We start from the raw sequence: 21,071 nt of genomic DNA, 5'->3' as shown, positions 1-21,071 counted from the left end.
TTTAGCGACGAGAAAACGATCAACGTTATTTTATGTTGTTATTGCCCTCTTTTATACTAACATTAGTTATATATATACAAAAATATGTTGGGCCAACAGAGGACAACTAAGGTAGCCTTATGGAAAGATCCCCTCTTGCGTGTCTCCAAGCAATTCACGTCATCGATAACTATTTGTCAACTAATTCAGACTTCAGAGTATTTTTATCGAGATTCGAGGAAAATTATCAAAAAAAACTTCTAATTTTGATGTAAGCCGTTAAAGTTTTGTACCCATGAAAAAATGGAAGTAGTGGTTATAAATATAATATGACGTGACGTGTCTACAAACAATTCACGTCATCGATAACTTTTTTCAACTTATTGAGATCCAATGAAAATTGTGAAAAAACTTAAATTTTGTTGTAAGCCGTTAAAGTTTTGTACAAATTTTTGAGTTTTGATTTCCACCGAAAACGTAAATGAAAGTAGTGTTATATAAATATGAAACGTGTCTACAAACAATTCACGTAATCGATTACTTCTTACTAATAAATTATGAGAGTAGTTTTATCGAGATCCGGTGAAAATGATGAAAAGACCGTTAAAGTTTTGTACAATTTTTTTAGTTTTGATTTTCACCGCAAACGTAAATAAAAGTAATGGTGCGTAAATATAATGAGACGTGTCTGCAAACAATTCACGTAATCGATGACTTTTTGCCAACGGGTCGGAATAGTTTTATCGAGATTTGATGAAATTTGTGAAAAGACTTGTAATTTTGTAAATTGTGTCAATTTCATTTTAATTTTTTAAATGGTTTATGCATAAAAATAAACCATCAAACACAATGACAAAAAATATTACACAATCGAGAGAAATCAAATAAGTAAATGAATAAAAATTACCATTTTAGGTGTTGGCTATTTATTTTACTGACTTTAATTTGAGTTGCACATAAAATTTTGAAAATAAAGATACACATTAATAATAGGCCTGAATTCAAGCATTAAATAAATGATTGAATACAAATATTTTGTTATTGTAACCTTGGAAAAAAAACCTATAAATTTTGGTTTTGCAGTGAGGTTCGAGAATTTTAACATCGATTTGCATGTCAAAAATCTTATTTTAAATAAAATCTTATTTTAAAAAATAAATAATTCCTAACCGATTTAAAATTAATTATAAAAATCAATTAATTTTGTTCAAATTTGAATAATCCGGATATTTGTATTTTAATCAAATGATAATTTGATTTTTTTTAGAAAATTTATTGTTTAAATTAATTAAATATAACTAATTTAAAGAAGATTATTTATTTAAAAATAGAATCATCAATTAATTTTTGAAAATCAATAAAAAGTAGCGTACATGTACAATAGGCCAGAATTTTCTTTTAGTTCGTAGTTTGGTGATACTCGGGAGAGGACTTTCACACTTCGTCCTTTGTACCCGTTTAAAAAAATGGTATCTGCTTATAAATTTGGTTTTTGAAATCGGTTGTATTATGTTTTACTTTTACCGATTATTTTTTCGGTCCTAAGCATACATAAGGTTTGTGCGTTATTTAAATATGTCTAAAAACAATTATTTAAATAATGGTATCTATTGTTGATGATAACTTAGGGAGGAAAAAAATCAAGGATTGGAGACACCCTTTAGACCTTAGGGAAGCTTTTGAGATGCCTGGATCCAAGTTTTAGAGCCTTAAACAGAAATTTCGAAAAATTCGAAACTTTAAGCTTTAATGATGGATTTTTTATTTCTTTTTATTCAGGGCTTGAGATGTTATCTCTTGCCTTCGGAAGTGTTGAGGGATGCTATTTATAGCATCCCTAAGTCAGTGGAGGCTTTAAGTGGATCAAATCAGCCAAAAACCATTAATGACGTTGTAAATATTCTTCATCCCACTTGTCGAAATACGGATAAATCATCCCTGTTGAAGTGGGAGAAATGATGGGTGATCATTTCACTTTTTGAATCAGACAATTTGGTCGACTATCGAATGTATTCCAATTTTGAAGAATCGAAGGATGAGAAATCATCCTTATATTCCCAGCGTCACGATGAAGAAGACGACGGCGGCCAAAACGACGTCGTTTCATGCGCGTTAGCGCGTTCCGTAAGTGGTCCGTCAAGTATCGTTGACGTTTGGGCGTTCTCGTTTGTGTCTTTGCTAACATGTGTTAGCCGATCTGGTGAGACGCGGGCACGTTTTCCTTCAGTTACAACCGGCTACGCGTTCATGTCTAGAGCGTTGAATGACAATCCAACGCTCATCCAATGATCCTAGCGCTGACTGTTATTGTTTTTCACAATTTCGGGCACACAAGATCACTGATATATATTTTTATTTTAAAATTTAAGAGTTTGTTTGAAATTAATTTTTTCTTTCACCTTTTGACTTTGATTTTAATATTTTTAAATACAAAAATTATTAAAATAAATATGACAAATATTTTGCCAAATTATTTTATTATTATTATTATTATTTTTATATTTTAGGGTTAAAACAAATAATTTTGGGATTAAATGATAACTCATTTCATCCAAAATTATTTATTTTAATCTCTTAATTTTTTCTAAAATTATTTTAAGATGAGTTTAACATTTATTTCAAATAATTTTATTTTTATTTTGATAATTTTTCTTAATTAATTAAGTTTTAATTATCACAATAATTATTTTAATTGTTTGGGTTAATTATTTTAATTTTAATTATTTGAGAATAAATAATAATTATTATTTTAATATTATAAATTGGTGTATAAATTTTTAGTTTTACTGTTATTTACAATGAATATATATATATATATATATATATATATATAATTAATGATGTTTAATTTTCAAAATGTCTGGATTGTCGGGTCGAGAGTTGTGATTATTTTGGATATATATATATATATGAGAGTAAATAGATATTTGGGTCGAATTGTGGGTTGACCCGCCCATAAACTTCAAACGGATAAAAATAAAAAATGCTATAGGCATGTTTCGAACTTGAAACCTAACAAAAATAAGTAAAACTTTTAACTAATTAAGCTATAAGACTTTATATTTTAAATTCAATACCAAATTTGATGAACGCGAGACGTTTTAACGATATAAGTTCAACTTTTTAACTAATATATATATATATAATATGATGCATTGATGCTTAATTTTCAAAGTGTATGGATTGTCGAGTCGAGAACTGTACCTAATATGAATATATATTTGAGAGTAAATTAAAAATGTTATCACATTTTAATCTTAATTTTTTTCTAAGTTTTTATATAATTATTTGTACAAATGCACGAATTACATGTTACAATAATGTAATGGTAAAATAAGGGAAACATCTCCCGATTGAGTCTGAACTATGAGTAAATTATTATAGGTTGAAACTTACACTTAATTTAATAAGAGTAAATTATTATAGGTTGAAACTTACACTTAATTTAATAGCTCTCTCTGATAAAAATGAGAATGTAAATAAAATAAATAAATAATATTAAATTTAATTTGGTTAGAGAATTTGGAAGTGATTATTTTGGAAGTAACATAGTGGAAAGTTCTCAAGTAGCATTTTTTTTCCCAGTCTATAAGTTGAGTTTTGAGCATTTTAATTGAAATATTTTGTTTTGTTTTAAAATATAATGTCCAACTTAAACAGTCAATTCTATTTTATTTTTTCATATATTACATTGTTGTTCTTCTTTATCATAATTTCCCATTAATTCGAATATAATATTATTTAATAAAAAATAGGTTATAATCCATTAAAGTTTCGTATAATTTTTTTAAATTCAATTTCCACATAAAACATATTTAAAAATATAGTAAAACTCGCCTACAATCTTCTTTTCCATCTTATATGAAAAAAAAACACATATTTGACTCTTTAAGCAATTTAAGTAATCAATGACTTCTTCCCAACTTATAGTAGTTTTATTGAAATTTGATAAAATTGTGAAAAAAATTATAAATTTGGAAAGTACGATCAATTCCAATTTTAATTGTTGATACATATTTCATGGTTTTAGTTTGAGTTGCATATACAATTTTGTAAGAAATGATTCATTAATTGCATATCTAATTCCAACATTAAATAGATGAACAAATAATAATATTTGGTTCTTCTTTAATGAAAACTAGGTTAGTGAAAATATAAATCAAACATCACTAGATTAAGTCTAAACTATAATTGAACATAATTTAACAACTCTTTCTAAAAAAAATCGTAAATATAAATAAATACATGTTAAATTTAATATCATTAAAATGTCTGTAAATATTTATTTTCCATAAAACATACTGAGAAATTATATTATGGAATTTTTGTGGCCAATGTATAAGTTGAGTTCGAAATTTGAGCATTTTATTGAAATGTTTTGCTTTGTTTTAATAATAAATGTTTTTTTTTTTTCTTTCAAAAAAATAATGTTGAATTTGAACAATAATATCAAATTTAAGGACAATAAAATCAAAATAAGTTTTGAATAAAATATTTGCAATTTTCTGTAGCCGCCGGATCTCCCAAAAATTAATAAATTTATACCTGTTGATAAATTTTCAGTTTCCCGCTGCTTCATTTCTCAATTTCAAAAAAAGTCCTTTCTTTCTTCTCTCTTTCTCTCCAATCTCCATTTCCATGGCTCCTCCATTCATCTTTCCACCTAATCTCCAATCCCTAGAAGAAGACTGCGAAGAAGATGACCGACTCACAGTCCACAAACCAATCAACATCTCATCCTTCAGCCCTTCAGAGCTCGAAGAATTCGTCAAAGGTTCGTTTCCTACATCATTCTTTCTAATTTCCTCCTAAATTTAATGGGTTTATGATATATTTATATATACTTGCTTTGGAACAGGTGTATCATTCGATCTTTCTGATAAAGAATTATTCTGCATAGAAGAGCAAGATGTGTTTGATCAAGTTTATTCACTTGTTAAGGGTTTCTCTTGTTTAACTCCGGCTGGAAAATTCAATCTCGTTGAGACTTTAAGATCTAATTTCAGTGTTCTTTTACCAAATGTCGATTCCCTTACGAGAGTGTCTCAGGGACAGGATGTGGAAGAGGTTTCACTTATTGATCGAGTTGCATCACACCGGAATGCTTTCAAGATCTACACGTTTTTCCTCATTCATATTGTGCTTATTGAGGAGTCGAATGCTGTTTCAAGTCAGAATTCGAAGGTAAACACTGTTATTTCCCAACTAGTTGGCATTAATTGAACGGATTTATGTGTTAGTTTAGTACATAACTAGTCTTGCTTATTTTTTAGGTGGTTGCTAATAGTAGAAAGAAACATCAAATAAATTCGTGGAGTTGGGAACCTCAGAGGGGTCGAATACTTAATTTGATTGCTAATTCATTGGAGATCAACCTTCCTTTGCTTTTTGGATCTTCTGACCCAGATGACAATTACTTGTCTTTTACTGTCAAGTATGTTGGAAATATCTTACATAACCTTTTTTTGTTGTTTTCTTGACCTCAAACTATAATTTCTAAGTGGTTGTTTGTTTTTGTATAGAAATGCATTCTCTATGTTTGAGAATCAAACACTACTAAAAGATTCTGAATCAAAGGACGCTTTATGTCGCATAATTGGGATATGTGCCACAAGATATCGTTACACAGCACAATCATGTGCTTCAATTTTGCACTTGGTTCATAAATATGATTTTGTTATCATCCACTTGGTTGATGCTGTTGCTAGAGCGGAGAAGAAGTATGCAGATGGAAGCTTGGCAACCTCCTTGATTAGGGAATTCGGTAGAACTAATCCGAAAAACTATATGAAGGATACTGTTGGGGCAGAAAACATTGGGCGGTTTATTGTGGAGCTTGCTGATAAGCTGCCAAAGTTGGTTTCAATCAACATTGGGCTTTTGGTTCCACATTTGGGGGGAGAATCTTACAAAATACGAAATGCTCTTGTTGGTGTGCTTGGTAAGTTGATTTTGAAGGCATTCAAGGATGTAGACAGTGAAGAGAGCTCTAAAACCACTCGACTTAGGACTAAGCAAGCAATGTTGGATATTTTAGTAGAACGGTGCAGAGATGTTTCTGCCTACACCAGGAGCAGAGTTATGCAGGTATGGACTGAACTATGTGAGGAATATTCCATTTCCATTGGTCTATGGAATGAGGTTTCATCTGTGGCTTCAGGGAGGTTGGAAGATAAGAGTGCCATTGTAAGAAAATCTGCACTCAATCTACTCATTATGATGTTGCAACACAACCCATTTGGTCCACAGCTTCGTGTATCATCTTTTGAAGCAACTTTGGAGCAGTACAAGAAGAAACTAAGTGAACTTGAACAAAATGCCACTTCTGATAGTGTTTTGGATGAACTTCCATCAGACAATGACAATTGCAATGGAGATGGTGAAGTTAATGATATAGAAGCTGTAGCAGTGTCCCAAGAAGAACAAAATAGTGTAACCGACAGCTATTTATCTGGTGTAGACATTGACAATAGCCAGAAGGATGCTTGTGTACCAGATCTTGGAAATTTGGAGCAAACGAGAGCCTTGATTGCATCACTTCAAGCGGGTTTGAGATTTTCAAAGTGTATATCTGCCATGTTACCTACCCTCGTTCAATTGATGGCTTCATCTTCTTCAAGTGATGTAGAAAACTCGATTCTTTTACTAATGAGGTGCAAACAGTTCCAGATTGATGGGTCAGAGAATTGCCTCCGCAAGATGTTGCCTTTGGTAATGCTTCACATTTCATTACACATATCAAGCTAATATTAGGGTTCTCTTTCAGGTTGCTTGATCATGCATTTACTGTTGTTATATATCTTGACATGAACACGTTTATTACCTCTGCTTGCAGGTGTTTTCACAGGATAAATCCATTTACGAGGCAGTGGAGAATGCATTCATCACCATATACATAGGGAAAAGCCCTGAAGAAACTGCAAAAAACATTATACATGTAGCTTTAGATTCCAATATTGGAGATCTTGCAGCTCTAGAATTCATTGTTGGTGCATTGGTTTCCAAAGGTGACATAACAAGTAGCACGGTATGCTTTTTAATTTTGGCTTTTAATTGAAACTTTTAGCATTAAGTCAATAAATTCCATTCAAGAATTAGATGTATAAACCAGGCAGCGAGAATTGAATGAAACTCATGTTTAGTAATCAGAAGAGATTATAAATTTATAATGGACAGATGCAATCATGGTTGCATTTTGAACCAAATCTGCTCAGGTCTGTTCTAACATAGTCACGCCAGGTGTTATCATGCGCTATTTTGTTGTTGTTACTGTTTCCATTTTCTTCTCAATAGGCGTTATTATTTCCGTTTTACATTCTGTATCATATCAATGACTTGACATTCCTGGATACTGAACCGTGTTATCACTCCACCGGTTAGTAACTGGGGCATAACACCGAATGCCCACAACAACATTCTTTGTTAGATTCTCTTTTTCTTCTCTCAAATTCAAATTCGTCTGGGATTAAGTTTTATTTTGCAACAACTTCTTTGGTAATGGTTTTATGCAGGCAGCAGGATAAAGTTTGGATCATAGTTGTCCACTAGACATCATATTATTCATTTTATCAATGAACTCTGAATTTCTTTGCAGATATCAGCATTGTGGGATTTCTTTTGCTTTAATATAAGTGGAACAACACCTAATCAAAGTAGTGGTGCATTATCAGTGTTGTGCATGGCAGCAAAATCCTCAACCGCGGTTTTAGGCTCTCACATACAGGACATTATTGACATTGGTTTTGGTAGATGGGCGAAAAGTGAACCTTTACTTGCAAGATCAGCATGTATTGCCCTTCAAAGGTTGTCTGAAGAGGATAAGAAAAAAATGTTGTCAAACAATGGGAGTCGGGTATTTGGTATATTAGAAAGTTTAATCACAAAGACTTGGCTTTCCGACAATGTGTGGTATGCTGCAGCTGCTAAAGCTATAGATGCTCTATATGCCATTCATCCAACTCCTGAAGCATTTGCTGCTAGCATAGTGAAAAAATCCCTTTCTTCTGTTTTTAATTTCTCTGAAGGGGATAGTTTAGAAAATGATGTCGAGAGTGATAAGAGCGATGTTCTTAACAACACAGTTCAAGTTGCTAAACTAGGCAGATATTTATTTGTTGTTAGCCACATTGCACTAAACCAATTGGTTTACATTGAATCGTGTGTGAGGAAAGTCCAAAAAGAGAAGGCCAAAAAAGAGAAATTAATTGCTGAGGGCCAGAATTCCGTTTGCAGAGGAGAATCGAATGTGGACAGCTCAAAGGTCAGATACCTTGAAATGTTCATTCATAATTGATTGATATAGTTATTGTGTTTATACCAGATACTACAACTTTGTTACTTTTCTTCTTTATTTTGAATTTTGAAGGACAATGGCATGAGTGCGGAGCTAGGTCTTGCCGCATCGGATGATCAAATGCTTGATAGCCTTGCAGAGAGAACAGAGAAAGAAATAATCGCGGATGGTTCCAATGATAGTAATTTGATTGGATGTTGTGCTCCTTTCCTCTCTAAAATTTGTAGAAACTTCAGTTTGATGCAGAAGGTGTGTTTAACATATCTTGACCCTTTTCAATACACATGTATATTACTCCGCATTTTAAAATATAATATGACTTATTTACTGTGAACTCAAGGTTCAATTTAGAAATATGATTAATATCCATAAGGATTCAAATGTGACAAAAAGAAGAGATCGCCTTTTGTAGTTATTTCTTTTAAATGTTTTGATATTGCTAATGTAAACTGACATGGTATGTACTGGTTTTGTAGTATCCTGAGCTGCAGGCCTCTGGAATGCTTGCTTTATGTAGATTCATGATCATTGATGCTGGTTTTTGGTAAAAAGACCTATTTGCATGTCCAGTGATCTATCATTTCTTTGTCTAAATGTGTACAAATAATGAAGCTTCTTTTGTTCTCCAGTGAAGCAAATCTACAGCTTCTATTCACTGTTGTGGATAACGCACCATCAGAAATTGTCCGTTCAAATTGCACTATTGCTTTAGGAGACTTGGTAGTCCGATTTCCTAATTTGTTAGAACCATGGACGGAGAAAGTATATGCCAGGCTTAGAGATCCAGCAGTTTCTGTTAGGAAGAATGCTGTATTGGTTCTTTCTCATCTGATTTTGAACGATATGATGAAGGTTTGAGAAGATGACTTGTGATTTTCCCATAATAATTAAATTGCACTACTTTATAAATTATTACTCGTGCATGATAGGTGAAAGGATACATAAATGAAATGGCTACACGCTTAGAAGATGAAGATGAAAGGATCTCAAACCTGGTCAAACTTTTCTTTCACGAGCTATCCAAGAAAGGTAAGATGGTGCTAGCTATATTACCCAACCAAACAGGATAAGAGAAATTTTGGACAAATAATTTATAAGTGCTAACTTCACAATGAAATCCATGATACACAATTACTCAAACAAGCATTTTTATGTTTTTATGCTTGATGATAATGTTTTTTGTGCTTATAGGGAGTAACCCGATATACAATCTACTTCCTGATATCCTTGGCAAGTTATCCAATGAAAACTTGAATAGAGAGTCCTTCTGCAACATAATGCAATTCCTAATTAACTCTATCAAGAGGGTAAGAAAGCTTTGCTAAGTTCATCAATGAAAACATTTTACAATATTTTGACTTGTTTTTTTTTTGTGTTGTCATTTTCAGGATAAGCAGATGGATTCTCTTGTCGAGAAACTTTGTAATAGATTTAGTGGACTCACAGGTACATTCATTTGTATATTCAGTTCTAATATCCATTATAGTTTCCAGTTCATATCATGGCTAATTGCTGTACCAATGCCACAAAATGATCAAGCACTATTTCTTTATGGAAATCAAAAGACAGAACCTTACTAAAAGTCAAGGATTATAAGTTTTGGCATGAACGTTATACCTTCTGTGTACAAGCGACGGCTTGTGTATGAATGGGCTTGATGTAAAATATGCTTAAAATAAAAGTTAGGCCCTTTATTTTAGGGACAAAGGGATATTTTTGTATATCATTCCCTTTTCACATTACCATTTTACACAACTCGTGTTTAGTTCAGTTATTCATCTCAACTCTAAGTCAATCTCACAAGCTGCAATTTGTGAGCAAAAGTCAATGACTACGTTACCATTGAATGGTGTCAATTTGATATGTTGATATCTTTGTAAGTTATTTTTCTCCTTTTTCCCTAATAAACATTGTTTAGAAATAGTCTCATGGACTTAGAAAGTGAGTTTTTTTAATAAGAGCGACAATCCATTTAAGACAGATACTTCAGATATTACTTTTTTGTGCTATGATGTTCTTTCATTCTTGACGGCATAACTTTATCACCTTTTTTTGTGCCAGATAATAAGCAATGCGAATACATATCATACTGCCTTTCGCAACTGACGTTCACTGAAAAAGGCATGAAAAAGCTGATGGAGTCATTTAAAGTGTATGAACATGTCCTTTCAGATGATATGGTATTAGATAACTTTAAAGCCATTATTAGCAAGGTATGAAACTTGGCTTATTGACTTTGTTCACAATTTTTTTTGGATCTTTATATATAATTGTTTGTGATTCTATTTTTTTTGGTTTTGCACGATACTAGGGTAAGAAGTCTGGCAAACAAGAAATGAAAGCATGCATTGAGGAATTTGAAGAAAAACTTACCAAGTATCATATTGAGAAAAAAGAACAAGAAATTACAACAAAAAATGCTCAAATTCATCAGAGAAAACTCGATAGCTTGGAAGAGATTGAGCTGGCTAGTATTAAGGAGGAAGAAAGTCTTCATTCTGAAATTTCTGAAGGTAATTCCATAACTTAATGTGGGTCAGTTTTTGCACAACTTTTTGAAACATGTATAAACTGATGATCTATTTTCATATATGAAGTTACAGGTGATGAAATCAATGGATCCAAGGAAGAATCAAAATCCATTGAGCAAAATGGGCATTCTCCAGCTTCCAATGTGAAGAAGGAAACAGAATGTAGTGAAGAGGAGGATCAGTCAACTGCTACTAGTCTGAAAGGTTGTGTATATTGGGTATATGCATATGGTTTCACTTGAAGTGTAATTTGTTTGACAATAAAACTTGTGTGCTTTATTTAGGTACTTCTAAACTAAGACCCAAGAGAACCTGCAAAGCTGTTCAAATGAATACTTCTACTATTGCAAAAAAAGCTAATGGCACAAGGAAAAGGTAATGTTTTGATAGATAAAGACATGGTCATAACAAGATATTTATATTCTAACACTAAGGTATGTTTGGATCTCAATTTGTAGATGATGGCAGGAACTGAATGAAGAAGGTATGTTTCCCTCTGGAAACAAACAAGGCTTAGAGTAAACAAGGCATTTGAATGGTTTTACTTTTTACCATTCTATATTGGCTTCTTGCAGTTTGGAAATGAAATAGCATGTAGAAGTAAGCATAGATCAGAATTCTTAAGATTTATTAGTTTATTTGAAGAAATTGTATTATTATTATGCAAATATCTAATGAAAAGAGTTTATTTGAAGAAATTGTATTATTATTATGCAAATATCTAATGAAAAGAATCTAATTTTTCTTGTTCATAGTATTCTTTTAAATTATTTGAAAGTAAATATGCCAAGTTTGTTTTAAATACAAAATCTCAATATTTTTTATAAAATATGAAATTATGTATGTTCTAAAATAACATGCATTCTCAAAAGTAATTTCCTTTAATTTAATAAAAATTTAGGTAAATTTGAATGAATATTGATAAATTTCTTCATAAGATAGTTCTAATAACATTTTATAAGATAACTTAATTAGTCATATTTATAAATATATTGTTTTCTTATATCCAGATCTAACTCAAGAAAGTATTTTTGAATAGGATCATTAATGTATAATGTTTTTACAATTAGGTTAACTTTAAAAATATTATTATTATAAGAAAAATTAAACTCTAAATTAAAAAAAACACTCACTAATTTAAATTTATAATAATAAAATTGTACGAATTTATTAATAATTTAATTTTACAATTTAATAAAAACAAATTATATTTAGAAATTATTATTTATTTTTAAATTAAACAAACTCTTATTATTTTTAAATATTTATATAATATTATTTATTATTAATTTTAACTATATATATTTAAAGATATACAAATAATTAATTACATAGACTTGATTATATATATATTAGATTTTACTAGTTTAAAATTCAATAAGGATGTTGAGTAAACTCTCAATATTAAATGACTTGATTGGACTTCGGAGATTAAGAGCTACATTTTGTAAGAACCTAAACCCACAATCCACATAGAACAACATCAATCGGAACTGTTTCCTTTAAACAAAAAATAACATAATTCTCCTAAAATATTAATTGAAACTACAAGAAATTCCTCTTGAACAAATACATAGTGATAACATTTATCCTCCTCAATATAATCAGATGTCCAATTGATTAAGGTTGATCTTACTTGCACAGTTTTTTATAAGCTCCTTCCTCCCATCAACCTAATAAGGAAGACATTTATTAAATTCAAATTAGTAAAACCAAAAACAAATTCGTCAAAACGATTTTGGGTTAGTTTGGCATACCCTATTCCCCATGAGGGACGAAAAAACCCTATTTGCTTCAGCAGCATCTTCAACAACTAACCGCTTTAACTGTCGTCTTTCTGGATCTAATGTTGTTTCCCATAATTGTAAAGGCATCATCTCCCCAAGTCCTGCACATCAAAATAATGTATTGTTTTTTTTAACAAAGAACAACTTTTTATTGAAATCGAGAGTGGAACGCAAGAAACATTCATAAACATGAGCAGAAAAAAAGTGGGTGGGAGATTGAAAAAATCGAAAATATAAAAATTAGATTCCGATACAAAATAATGCATAGTGCTACTAATAATAGTCTCTAAAGTAGCAAATATGCAATTAGTTTACTCTTTACCTTTGAACCTTTGGATATTGTAAGATGCATTTGATGGAAATGATTTTTGGAGACTCTTCAGTTCTGACTCATCAAAGCAATAATATGCTTGTTTCCCCCTCTCAACCTGATTCAAATTATTTATAAAAATTATGATTTTTTTTTTTGTTTTTTGCATAACAGAGAATTTTGTATCTATGAGTTGAATATGCATACTTTATATAGAGGCGGAACACCGACATAGATACAACCTTCATCAAATAAAGCTCTCTGCAATCATAAACACAAAATTAAACATTATTGGAAGTATTTAATTTTACATTTCACTAATGTTTCTGTATCTGAATCCGGATAATAAACCATGAATCTGTATCTAAGTTCAATTTTCAAATGTGATTCTATCTATATGGTATCAAAATGTTCTACCTGGGTTAAATGAGAATTTTAGGCAAATGATAAGATATCTCTACAAACTAAAGTACCTGGTATCTATAGAAAAATGTCAATAACAAGGTTCGGATGTGAGCTCCATCCACATCAGCATCTGTTAGTATAATGATTTTGTGATATCGAAGAGCATCCTTTTTAAAATCTTCTCCCTGAGATAAAGTAAGTCATTATATGTATTTTGTACATTTAAATGTTTTGAAAGAGTGCCTGACAAAATATAGTGTCAAACCTTCACACCAAGTCCCAAACCAAGAATAAGATTTTGAATCTCCTCGTTTTTGTACATCGCAGCTTCATCCCTTCTTTCAACGTTCAATATTTTACCCCTCAATGGTAGAACAGCCTGAAACAAATAATGATGACACTACTGTGATCAGAATTGATGATTTCATTCATAATGTCTATGGACTGCCTAAATATCTAAATTAGAAAGAAAGAAAAACTTGGTGAAGGCCAAAAGTTGGGGGTTGATATGGGTAAAATAAGCATTAGACTTTCATGTCTTCTACAGATGTCCTAGGGCGAAAGCCTTTTTAGAAAGTGGTATTTTGTCACGATCAAAATTACTTATGAAAATTGACAAAAAAAAAAGGTGAAAGTAATTTTGATTGCATTTTGAAATGTGATTGAATTATTTTAATGTATTGCAAATAAGCTTAAAGGTACATGATAAAAAGAGGCTAGTGACCCAATAAATATTTAGTTACCTGGAAGCGTCTATCCCGGCCTTGTTTTGTACTACCACCTGCTGAATCTCCCTCAACAATGAAGATCTCTACAATAACGAGAATGACAAGTTCAGTCTCCAGATTATGAGTAATCATAAAATACAAATATAATATGAAGAGGATAAGTATGTGATTAGATATAATTAAAATAATACTAGCTCATGTTATCCTATACATAGGTGATTTCAGTTATTTAACACAACTTTCAACGTCATCAATAATACATCTCTTTAATTTTCTACATGGTATCAAGGCAAGTTACACCTAGAGCTTGTTTAATGTAGTTTATTTATTTAAATAATTCATTTTTTTTAAAAGGAAAAACCTTGTGTGATGAAAAAGTGGATTATTTGGATTAAATGACTAAAATATCTTTAGTATTTAATACTTTAATATGTTATAAAAGTTAAAGTAATGACATTTTAGTAGTTTAGTTGATTTGAATGATAAAATGATTGATGATAAGATATGGGTTAAAAAGCCCTAGTTTCTTCCAAATGCCTCCGTTAGTGCACCCATAACCACTAGTGAAGATTCCATGGGATCCAATTAGCCTTTTGTTCTATTATCGTGTTGTTTTTCGCTTTATATTATTTCTCTTGTTGAACTTCACTTTTATCAACTTAAGCTATAGAAAATCCTTGACATATTATATTTGAAAATCCCCAAAATTCCAGTCATAATCCACTCTTCCAACAATATAATGGATAGATTAGATATGTGGTTGTTGCATTATGTTCATCAAAGTAAAGGAACCATACCACAATCTTCAGGGTTTGCATTCGAGCAATCAGCAAGCTTTCCTGGGAGAGATGATGATCTCAAAACACTCTTTTGCCTTACCAATTCCCTTGCCCTCTTGGCTGCCAATGCTGCCTAAATGTTGAATGAGGAAAAAAGATGAATAGACATGACATTAAATATGATGCCATTCATTTCATTCTAGTGTGCAACTATTGTACCTTGAAAGCATTAAGGGACTTGGAAAGAATTGAATCAAGAACATCTGGATGCAATTCCAGGTATTCAGTTAGAAATTCTTGCACAGATTGATCCACCACTTTTCGCACTTCTGGATTTCCCAACCTAGTCTGTCAAAGATCAAAAGAGAAAACGATTAAATAGATTGAACTTGATCCGCTCATCTCAAAGAGAATTTGAACATGGAAATAAAATTACCTTTGTTTGTCCTTCAAATTCTGGATTGGGGACTTTTACTGAGATGATGCATGTTAAACCCTCCCTAACATGCTCACCGCTTAAATTAATATCTTTTTCCTGTATATAATTATAAAGGACTCTTTTTAAAAACATATTATATCTAAAGGGAAGAAAAGAAAAACGGTGGTAAGATGCTAATAAAATACACTGAATCCTAAACAATGGGTCACTAATTACCTTAACTGTCTTCGATTTCTTTCCTAGAGAGTTAAGAGTTCTAGTCAATGAAGCCTTCACACCCTCTATATGTGTACCACCATCAATCGTGCGAATGCTGTTCGCATATCCAAGCATTGTATCTGAATATGCATCAGAACACCTAACAGAAGATTCAAGGCAATAAAATATCCAAGTAAATATTTGAGTGCCAAATTTAAGTACAGGCTTAGCTCAACTTCTTAAGAAGATAATAATCATGAGAATAACAATACCATTGTAGAGCAATATCTATGGTGACTCCATCTGCTTCTTTTCTGAAACTAACAATGTCATGAAGCGGTTGCTGGACCCAAAAAAAAATCAGCTAAATCAAACACCACCAGATATCAAGAGAATAATTTTTAAAGGCAGTGGCAACATAATTTTATTCACAAGCTCCTGTCTTTTGAATTATATCCCAAGGCTTATAACTATAAAATAATAGTGCATACCAACTGAGTATTTAGCCAGAAAAGAAATATAGAAGTAAAAAAAATTACTTACCTTGTCAGTATTTAGCCATTTAACATACTCAACCAATCCTCCAGCATAAAAGTATTCACTGCATAGGCTATTCACATCATCAGGATCCTCCTTCTTCAGAGTAATAGTAAGCTGTAGAAGATGGTGGAAGTAGAAAAGGACACAAAAATCAGAAGGTTATATAAGCAAAATACACACTGGAATGATCAGTTACCATTTTACTAAGAGAAGACACTGAAATCACATTAATAGGCTGTAGACTGTAGTATATAATAACAGTATATAATAACAAATAATGAAGTGCTTGAGACTTTAAAGTTACTTTCTTTAGAAACTTTCTTTCTGGAGTTACAAAAATTATATTTTAAAGCCAACAGATGCAGTCTGTGTCCAAGCAGAAGAAACGGCCAATCATATTCTCCTTCATTGTCCCATGGCCTCTTCCATTTGGGCCCTCTTCTTCAGAATGTTATCAATCATCCGTGGGACATGCCTTCTAATATTAACATTAGGAACTTTTGGGAACAATGGATCTCGAGATGCTCGAGAGGGGTTATTAGCAATGAATGAAAGTGCATCCACTTGTTATGTGGTGGATATTATGGAAAGAACGAAATAGGAGAAATTTTCAAGAAAAGAGTTTTGGGGCCGGTAACGATTAATGGTTTTCTCCTTCAAACTTTCGCATCAATCAAGAAGGGGATGTGCATTGGAACTATCTCGAGCTTATCGGAATCTAATTTTGTTAATTTTTTTTGTTTTTCTCTTTCTTCACCCTCTCTTTTCTGCAAACTATTTAAGAACCTTTATTGCGTTACACTCTCGATTTTAAAAAAAATTGACCTTTTTTCAATCATAGGATGCCATACTTTTTTATATGTCCAAGACTAAAAAATATTTTTAATAAAAAATACAAACAGTTACTAAAAGGTGACTTTGAGAAATGAGAATTTAGCAGAATTAGAGTTTTACAATACAAACATCAGATTTTAACATATGTATTATGAAAATTAAAGATGTTGGGTTGACCAAAAAGCTTTCAGCAGTCATTTATGCAGGTAGAAATGAACCAACTAGGTATATATCTAATTATCTATTCTCACACATACTAAAATATAATCAACTAATGAGATATCAGGTCAAACAACAGATTACCTTGGGATTTAAGAACGCGAGCTCTCGAATACGTCCCACTATAGTATCATAGTCAAGTTCAACTGCAGTAGTGAAAACTGTAGAGGAAAAATTTCTATCTCAGCCTGCGTATAGGAGTCCACAAATGAAACAACTTTAAGTTGAACTGAACAAGAAACATCAATTAAATAAACAACCTTCATGATCAGGCCAAAATGTTATCTTTGTCCCTTGTCTCTCCTTAGATTCAGCAGGAAGCTCCTGAGCAATCAAAGAGGTAATAGGCTTTCCACGAGAATATTTTTGACAGTATTCCCTTCCATCGCGCCAAACAGTAACCTCTAGTTTCTGGGATTATGTTAATGAGAAAAAATATATGATAAACATGAGAGAGAGAATCAAATTTTAAGAAATGTTGTAAATATTAGCAGCATAAAATTTCTAGAAAAAAAAAACAAGTGGCTAGCAACTTTTACATGTTTTAAGTACATTATTGGTTATTACAGTAACTAGAACATTGCCATGAAGAGAACAAAAGGAGATCAAACACATGCAAGTGATAGGCGAACAGAGAAAACTTCAGAATTCATTACAAAGGAAAGTACCTCTGATAAAGCATTAACAACAGATAAGCCTACACCATGCAGGCCACCTGAGACACTGTAACCACTATTTAAACCACCAAATTTACCACCAGCATGTAAAACCTGCAAGTTTTTATATGAATATCATAAAAGTAAGTGGGAGAATTTAATACAATTATTGCAAGAATCAAGAAGCTAAGACAATTTTGCAGCATTACCGTTAAAACAGTCTCCAAAGACGATTTCTTTGTCACTGGATGCAAGTCAATGGGAATCTGTAACAAGCACATGAAACATTAAAGGACATTAACTTTGTCTTAAAAAAGATAATGAAAGTGAGGTGCGATCATTTTACAGTAAAAAAAATGAAAAGACAATAACAAAGAGAAAATGTTAGGTTTGATCAAGTCAAAAAAATCACATCCTGTGCAAATTCAAAAACATTTTTTTTATCTTTTATGTTCCATTATTCAAAAACAATAATGATTAGTACAAGAACTGGATAAACAAATATTATATATATGAAGTTTATCATCATGAACCATGCTGTAGTAAAACATGGATTCCACAAACACCAGTGTGTATATAAAACATAGCTTCCAGTGGAAGTAAATAAATACAATAGGTTAAACCACGTAAAGTGAAGAGAAGTGAGAACTTGATTAAATTACAGTTGAGAGAAACCTACAAAAAGATTAGAAAATACTCCTGAGAACATAACTATATTAGTAAACCACGCATTAGTTGCATAGAATATTATGTTGATAACTCAAAATTGCTAGTAGAGACAAATGAATAAAATTGGTAAATTGGCACAGCAAAAGCTTAGACCGCTGTCAGGGATCAACATTTCCGGACAGGACGAAAGAAGAAAAATGAAAAGAACTCATACCCCACGCCCATTGTCTGTAATGCTCACTGAACCGTCATCATGCAAGACCACATCTACCTTATCTGCAAAGCCCGCTTGTGATTCGTCTACAGCATTATCTAGGATTTCATAAACCTAACAGAAGCATAGAAAATATAAATGAAAATGAAATTTCTTGATCACTTGAATAGTTAAGTACCATATCTGTCTCATTTTGTCTCACTTAAGCATTTTGCATGAAGTTTGAGATAAGTGATAAAACTCATATTCCCAATATGTCCATCGCTTTGAACTCAAAAATTAATTTTTAATTATAATGTAGTAACTGGATATAAGAAGTTATCGGTTTGATGGGAAAAATGTTGTTTATAAATGGAAAATGCAATAAATAAAAAATGTGCAGAACAAAATGGGGCAGAAGATATACACATTTTCAATTGTTATGTTTGATCAAAATTGTATATCAAAGCAAAACAGATAGAAATACCAAATGATGCAGCCCCCGAGGTCCAGTGCTCCCAATATACATTCCTGGTCTTTTTCTGACAGGGTCTAATCCTTCCAATACCTAATTATGCCAAACAGGAAATTAATGCGTTACAAAACATGGCGATCATATAAATATGGGGCATTTCATTTCCTGATAAACAAACTGTAAGAGGTGAAAAATAGAAGAAAACCATAGCAATTATCTTTATTCTGGATTCCACCATTACAACTATACACTTTACATCTGAAACATTTACCAGTATACTGAGCCTTTTTAGAACACCAGAAGGAAAGTAAGGAGTTCAAACAAAAGGGAGCTTAGCAAGACAATCAATTTCTCTTATTTCAAACTTGGAGTCTCTATAAATAAAGAGTTGCTATGAAATATCCTATTCACATAAATCATAAATAAATTTAGTAGAATGTGGTTCATAATTTCCCAAACTAGCACAAAGATATTTTGGCACATCATTATATAACAAAGATGTCCTTTGTTGTTCATATGGTTCGGTTATTCCAATCTGTCTATATTTATTGGTGGGGTGTAAGTGTATCCTATACTTTGAGTATAAATATCCAGTACCACAACAGTCCTAAATGAAATAAGGGTTTCAATGATATGAAGCAAAAGCAGCAAAAATTTGATAGATTTACCTGAATTTGCTCAGAGCTATAACCCTTGGAATTTTGGCTTTCCTGAAATGCTTCAGTGGCTATGGTTGATGACATAAAAGCTCTTGGGTACACAGCATTTTGCCTCAAAGATGTGTTTATCACCTGTACATGTCGACTGTTCAACCTGGGAAAGAAGAAGAAACCTTCGCTCAACATTATCCATGAAAAAATAGAAGATCTTCAAATAAAAATTTATATTTTTCACTAAAACTGCACTAACTGAGATTTATTATGCGTTTTCCCAGATAAACTACTTGAAACGGAGAAGGAAATGATAATGGAAGTCTGTACCTGGCAGCAAATAGGTATGGAGTAGGGGAAGCGAAAGTGGAAGAGAAACATATACTGTATGGATGAAAGGAAGCGCAAGTAAGAAAGCGCGAAGCCATCAAACGAAGAGAAAAGTTCACTGGTGGTCTCAGGCAGGCCATTCAAGTAGGGAAACTTATTTCAGGATTATCTTTTTCCCTCAGCAGCTCGTCTGGAGCTCCACTGACGATGGAGAACGCCGATGACCGGCGCCGGCAACGGCGAGGTGGAATAGAGGAAGCGGGAAAGAATGCGGCGTTGAGAGTGTAATGAAGAAGAGAAGAAGAACAAGGGAGAGATATTGCCGCGTGGGAGATAGCAAAACCTGGTCATTATGGTAATTTTGTTCAAAAGGGTAAACTACAATTTTTATTATTAATTTTCTTTAGGAGGGAATTAGGTTGATCGAAAAAAAAATGAAAAATGGTGTATTAATTGATTTTTTTTTTTTTATTTTGTAGGTAAATAAAAAATAAAAAAGAGAAGAGAATACCAATCGTGCAAAAGTCCGTTTGACCCAAATCAAACAAACCACAGGCCACATTAACCAACTCGCTAGACAAAAGGGTAACATCCAAGGCATAGACGCAAACGGAACGCGGAAGGAACGCCTAACGCGCATTCGCAACTTGTCTTTGTCTTCTTCCTTGTGACCATAAGATAACAACGTCTTATTTGAAAATGGTCAATGCCTGTCTTGACTATTTCTCAACCAAATGTGAATGGTTGAAAAGGAAAATACACATCATTTCCCTTACGAATCTAGGTTGTCTTACTTGTTGAAAGATAGAATTTAATCGAGCAAGTTGAAGGGTCGTTAATAATTTTGTCCAAAATCGAACCTACTTAAGTCATTTACTCGCTCAGGCTCCCTATAAAAGGGACATTTAGGTGAACACATACAACAAGCCCAATATTAAGTCATCAATCATTCTCTATACTAATCCACCATCAAAATTTATTAAGCTTTTATAAAATTTTGTATAGAGAGCTTCTAAACTCATTTTTGGATCATTCAAAATCTTCGACATATGTTTA

At 32.0% G+C, this 21,071-nt stretch overlaps 2 protein-coding genes across 3 annotated transcripts; one reads left to right on the top strand and one right to left on the bottom strand.

The window, feature by feature from the left end:
* The first annotated feature begins 4,565 nt into the window (after positions 1 to 4,565).
* On the top strand, positions 4,566 to 11,553 carry LOC124920375 (condensin-1 complex subunit CAP-D2). 2 transcript variants are annotated; one of them, XM_047460855.1, is made up of 17 exons: positions 4,566 to 4,753; positions 4,838 to 5,163; positions 5,253 to 5,413; positions 5,502 to 6,690; positions 6,815 to 7,006; positions 7,574 to 8,239; positions 8,345 to 8,521; positions 8,749 to 8,816; positions 8,902 to 9,124; positions 9,202 to 9,301; positions 9,464 to 9,579; positions 9,661 to 9,718; positions 10,334 to 10,485; positions 10,584 to 10,785; positions 10,876 to 11,007; positions 11,088 to 11,178; positions 11,262 to 11,553. In XM_047460855.1, exons 1-17 carry the CDS (start codon positions 4,618 to 4,620, stop codon positions 11,263 to 11,265), a joined length of 3,993 nt encoding a protein of 1,330 aa, XP_047316811.1. In that variant the 5' UTR covers positions 4,566 to 4,617; the 3' UTR covers positions 11,266 to 11,553. The 2 variants fall into 2 exon arrangements, with proteins under 2 accessions (XP_047316811.1, XP_047316810.1); XM_047460854.1 differs by having other exon boundaries at positions 10,870 to 11,007.
* A 723-nt stretch (positions 11,554 to 12,276) lies between these two features.
* On the bottom strand, positions 12,277 to 20,318 carry LOC124920374 (DNA gyrase subunit B, chloroplastic/mitochondrial-like). Its single transcript, XM_047460853.1, has 21 exons — positions 20,016 to 20,318; positions 19,704 to 19,848; positions 19,048 to 19,128; positions 18,582 to 18,695; positions 17,908 to 17,964; positions 17,711 to 17,812; positions 17,303 to 17,453; positions 17,127 to 17,203; positions 15,993 to 16,103; positions 15,722 to 15,792; positions 15,468 to 15,609; positions 15,249 to 15,347; positions 15,032 to 15,160; positions 14,831 to 14,945; positions 14,049 to 14,116; positions 13,571 to 13,684; positions 13,374 to 13,490; positions 13,108 to 13,161; positions 12,913 to 13,018; positions 12,561 to 12,691; positions 12,277 to 12,476 (listed from the first exon to the last, which is right to left on the bottom strand). Exons 1-21 carry the CDS (start codon positions 20,153 to 20,155, stop codon positions 12,408 to 12,410), a joined length of 2,193 nt encoding a protein of 730 aa, XP_047316809.1. The 5' UTR covers positions 20,156 to 20,318; the 3' UTR covers positions 12,277 to 12,407.
* Between the last annotated feature and the right edge of the window lie 753 nt (positions 20,319 to 21,071).

The sequence above is a fragment of the Impatiens glandulifera genome, chromosome 1 (genome assembly GCF_907164915.1).
Source record: "Impatiens glandulifera chromosome 1, dImpGla2.1, whole genome shotgun sequence".
NCBI lineage: Eukaryota > Viridiplantae > Streptophyta > Magnoliopsida > Ericales > Balsaminaceae > Impatiens > Impatiens glandulifera.
The sequence above is the reverse complement of the archived record's forward strand: the minus strand, read 5'-3'. Positions and strand labels throughout refer to the sequence as shown.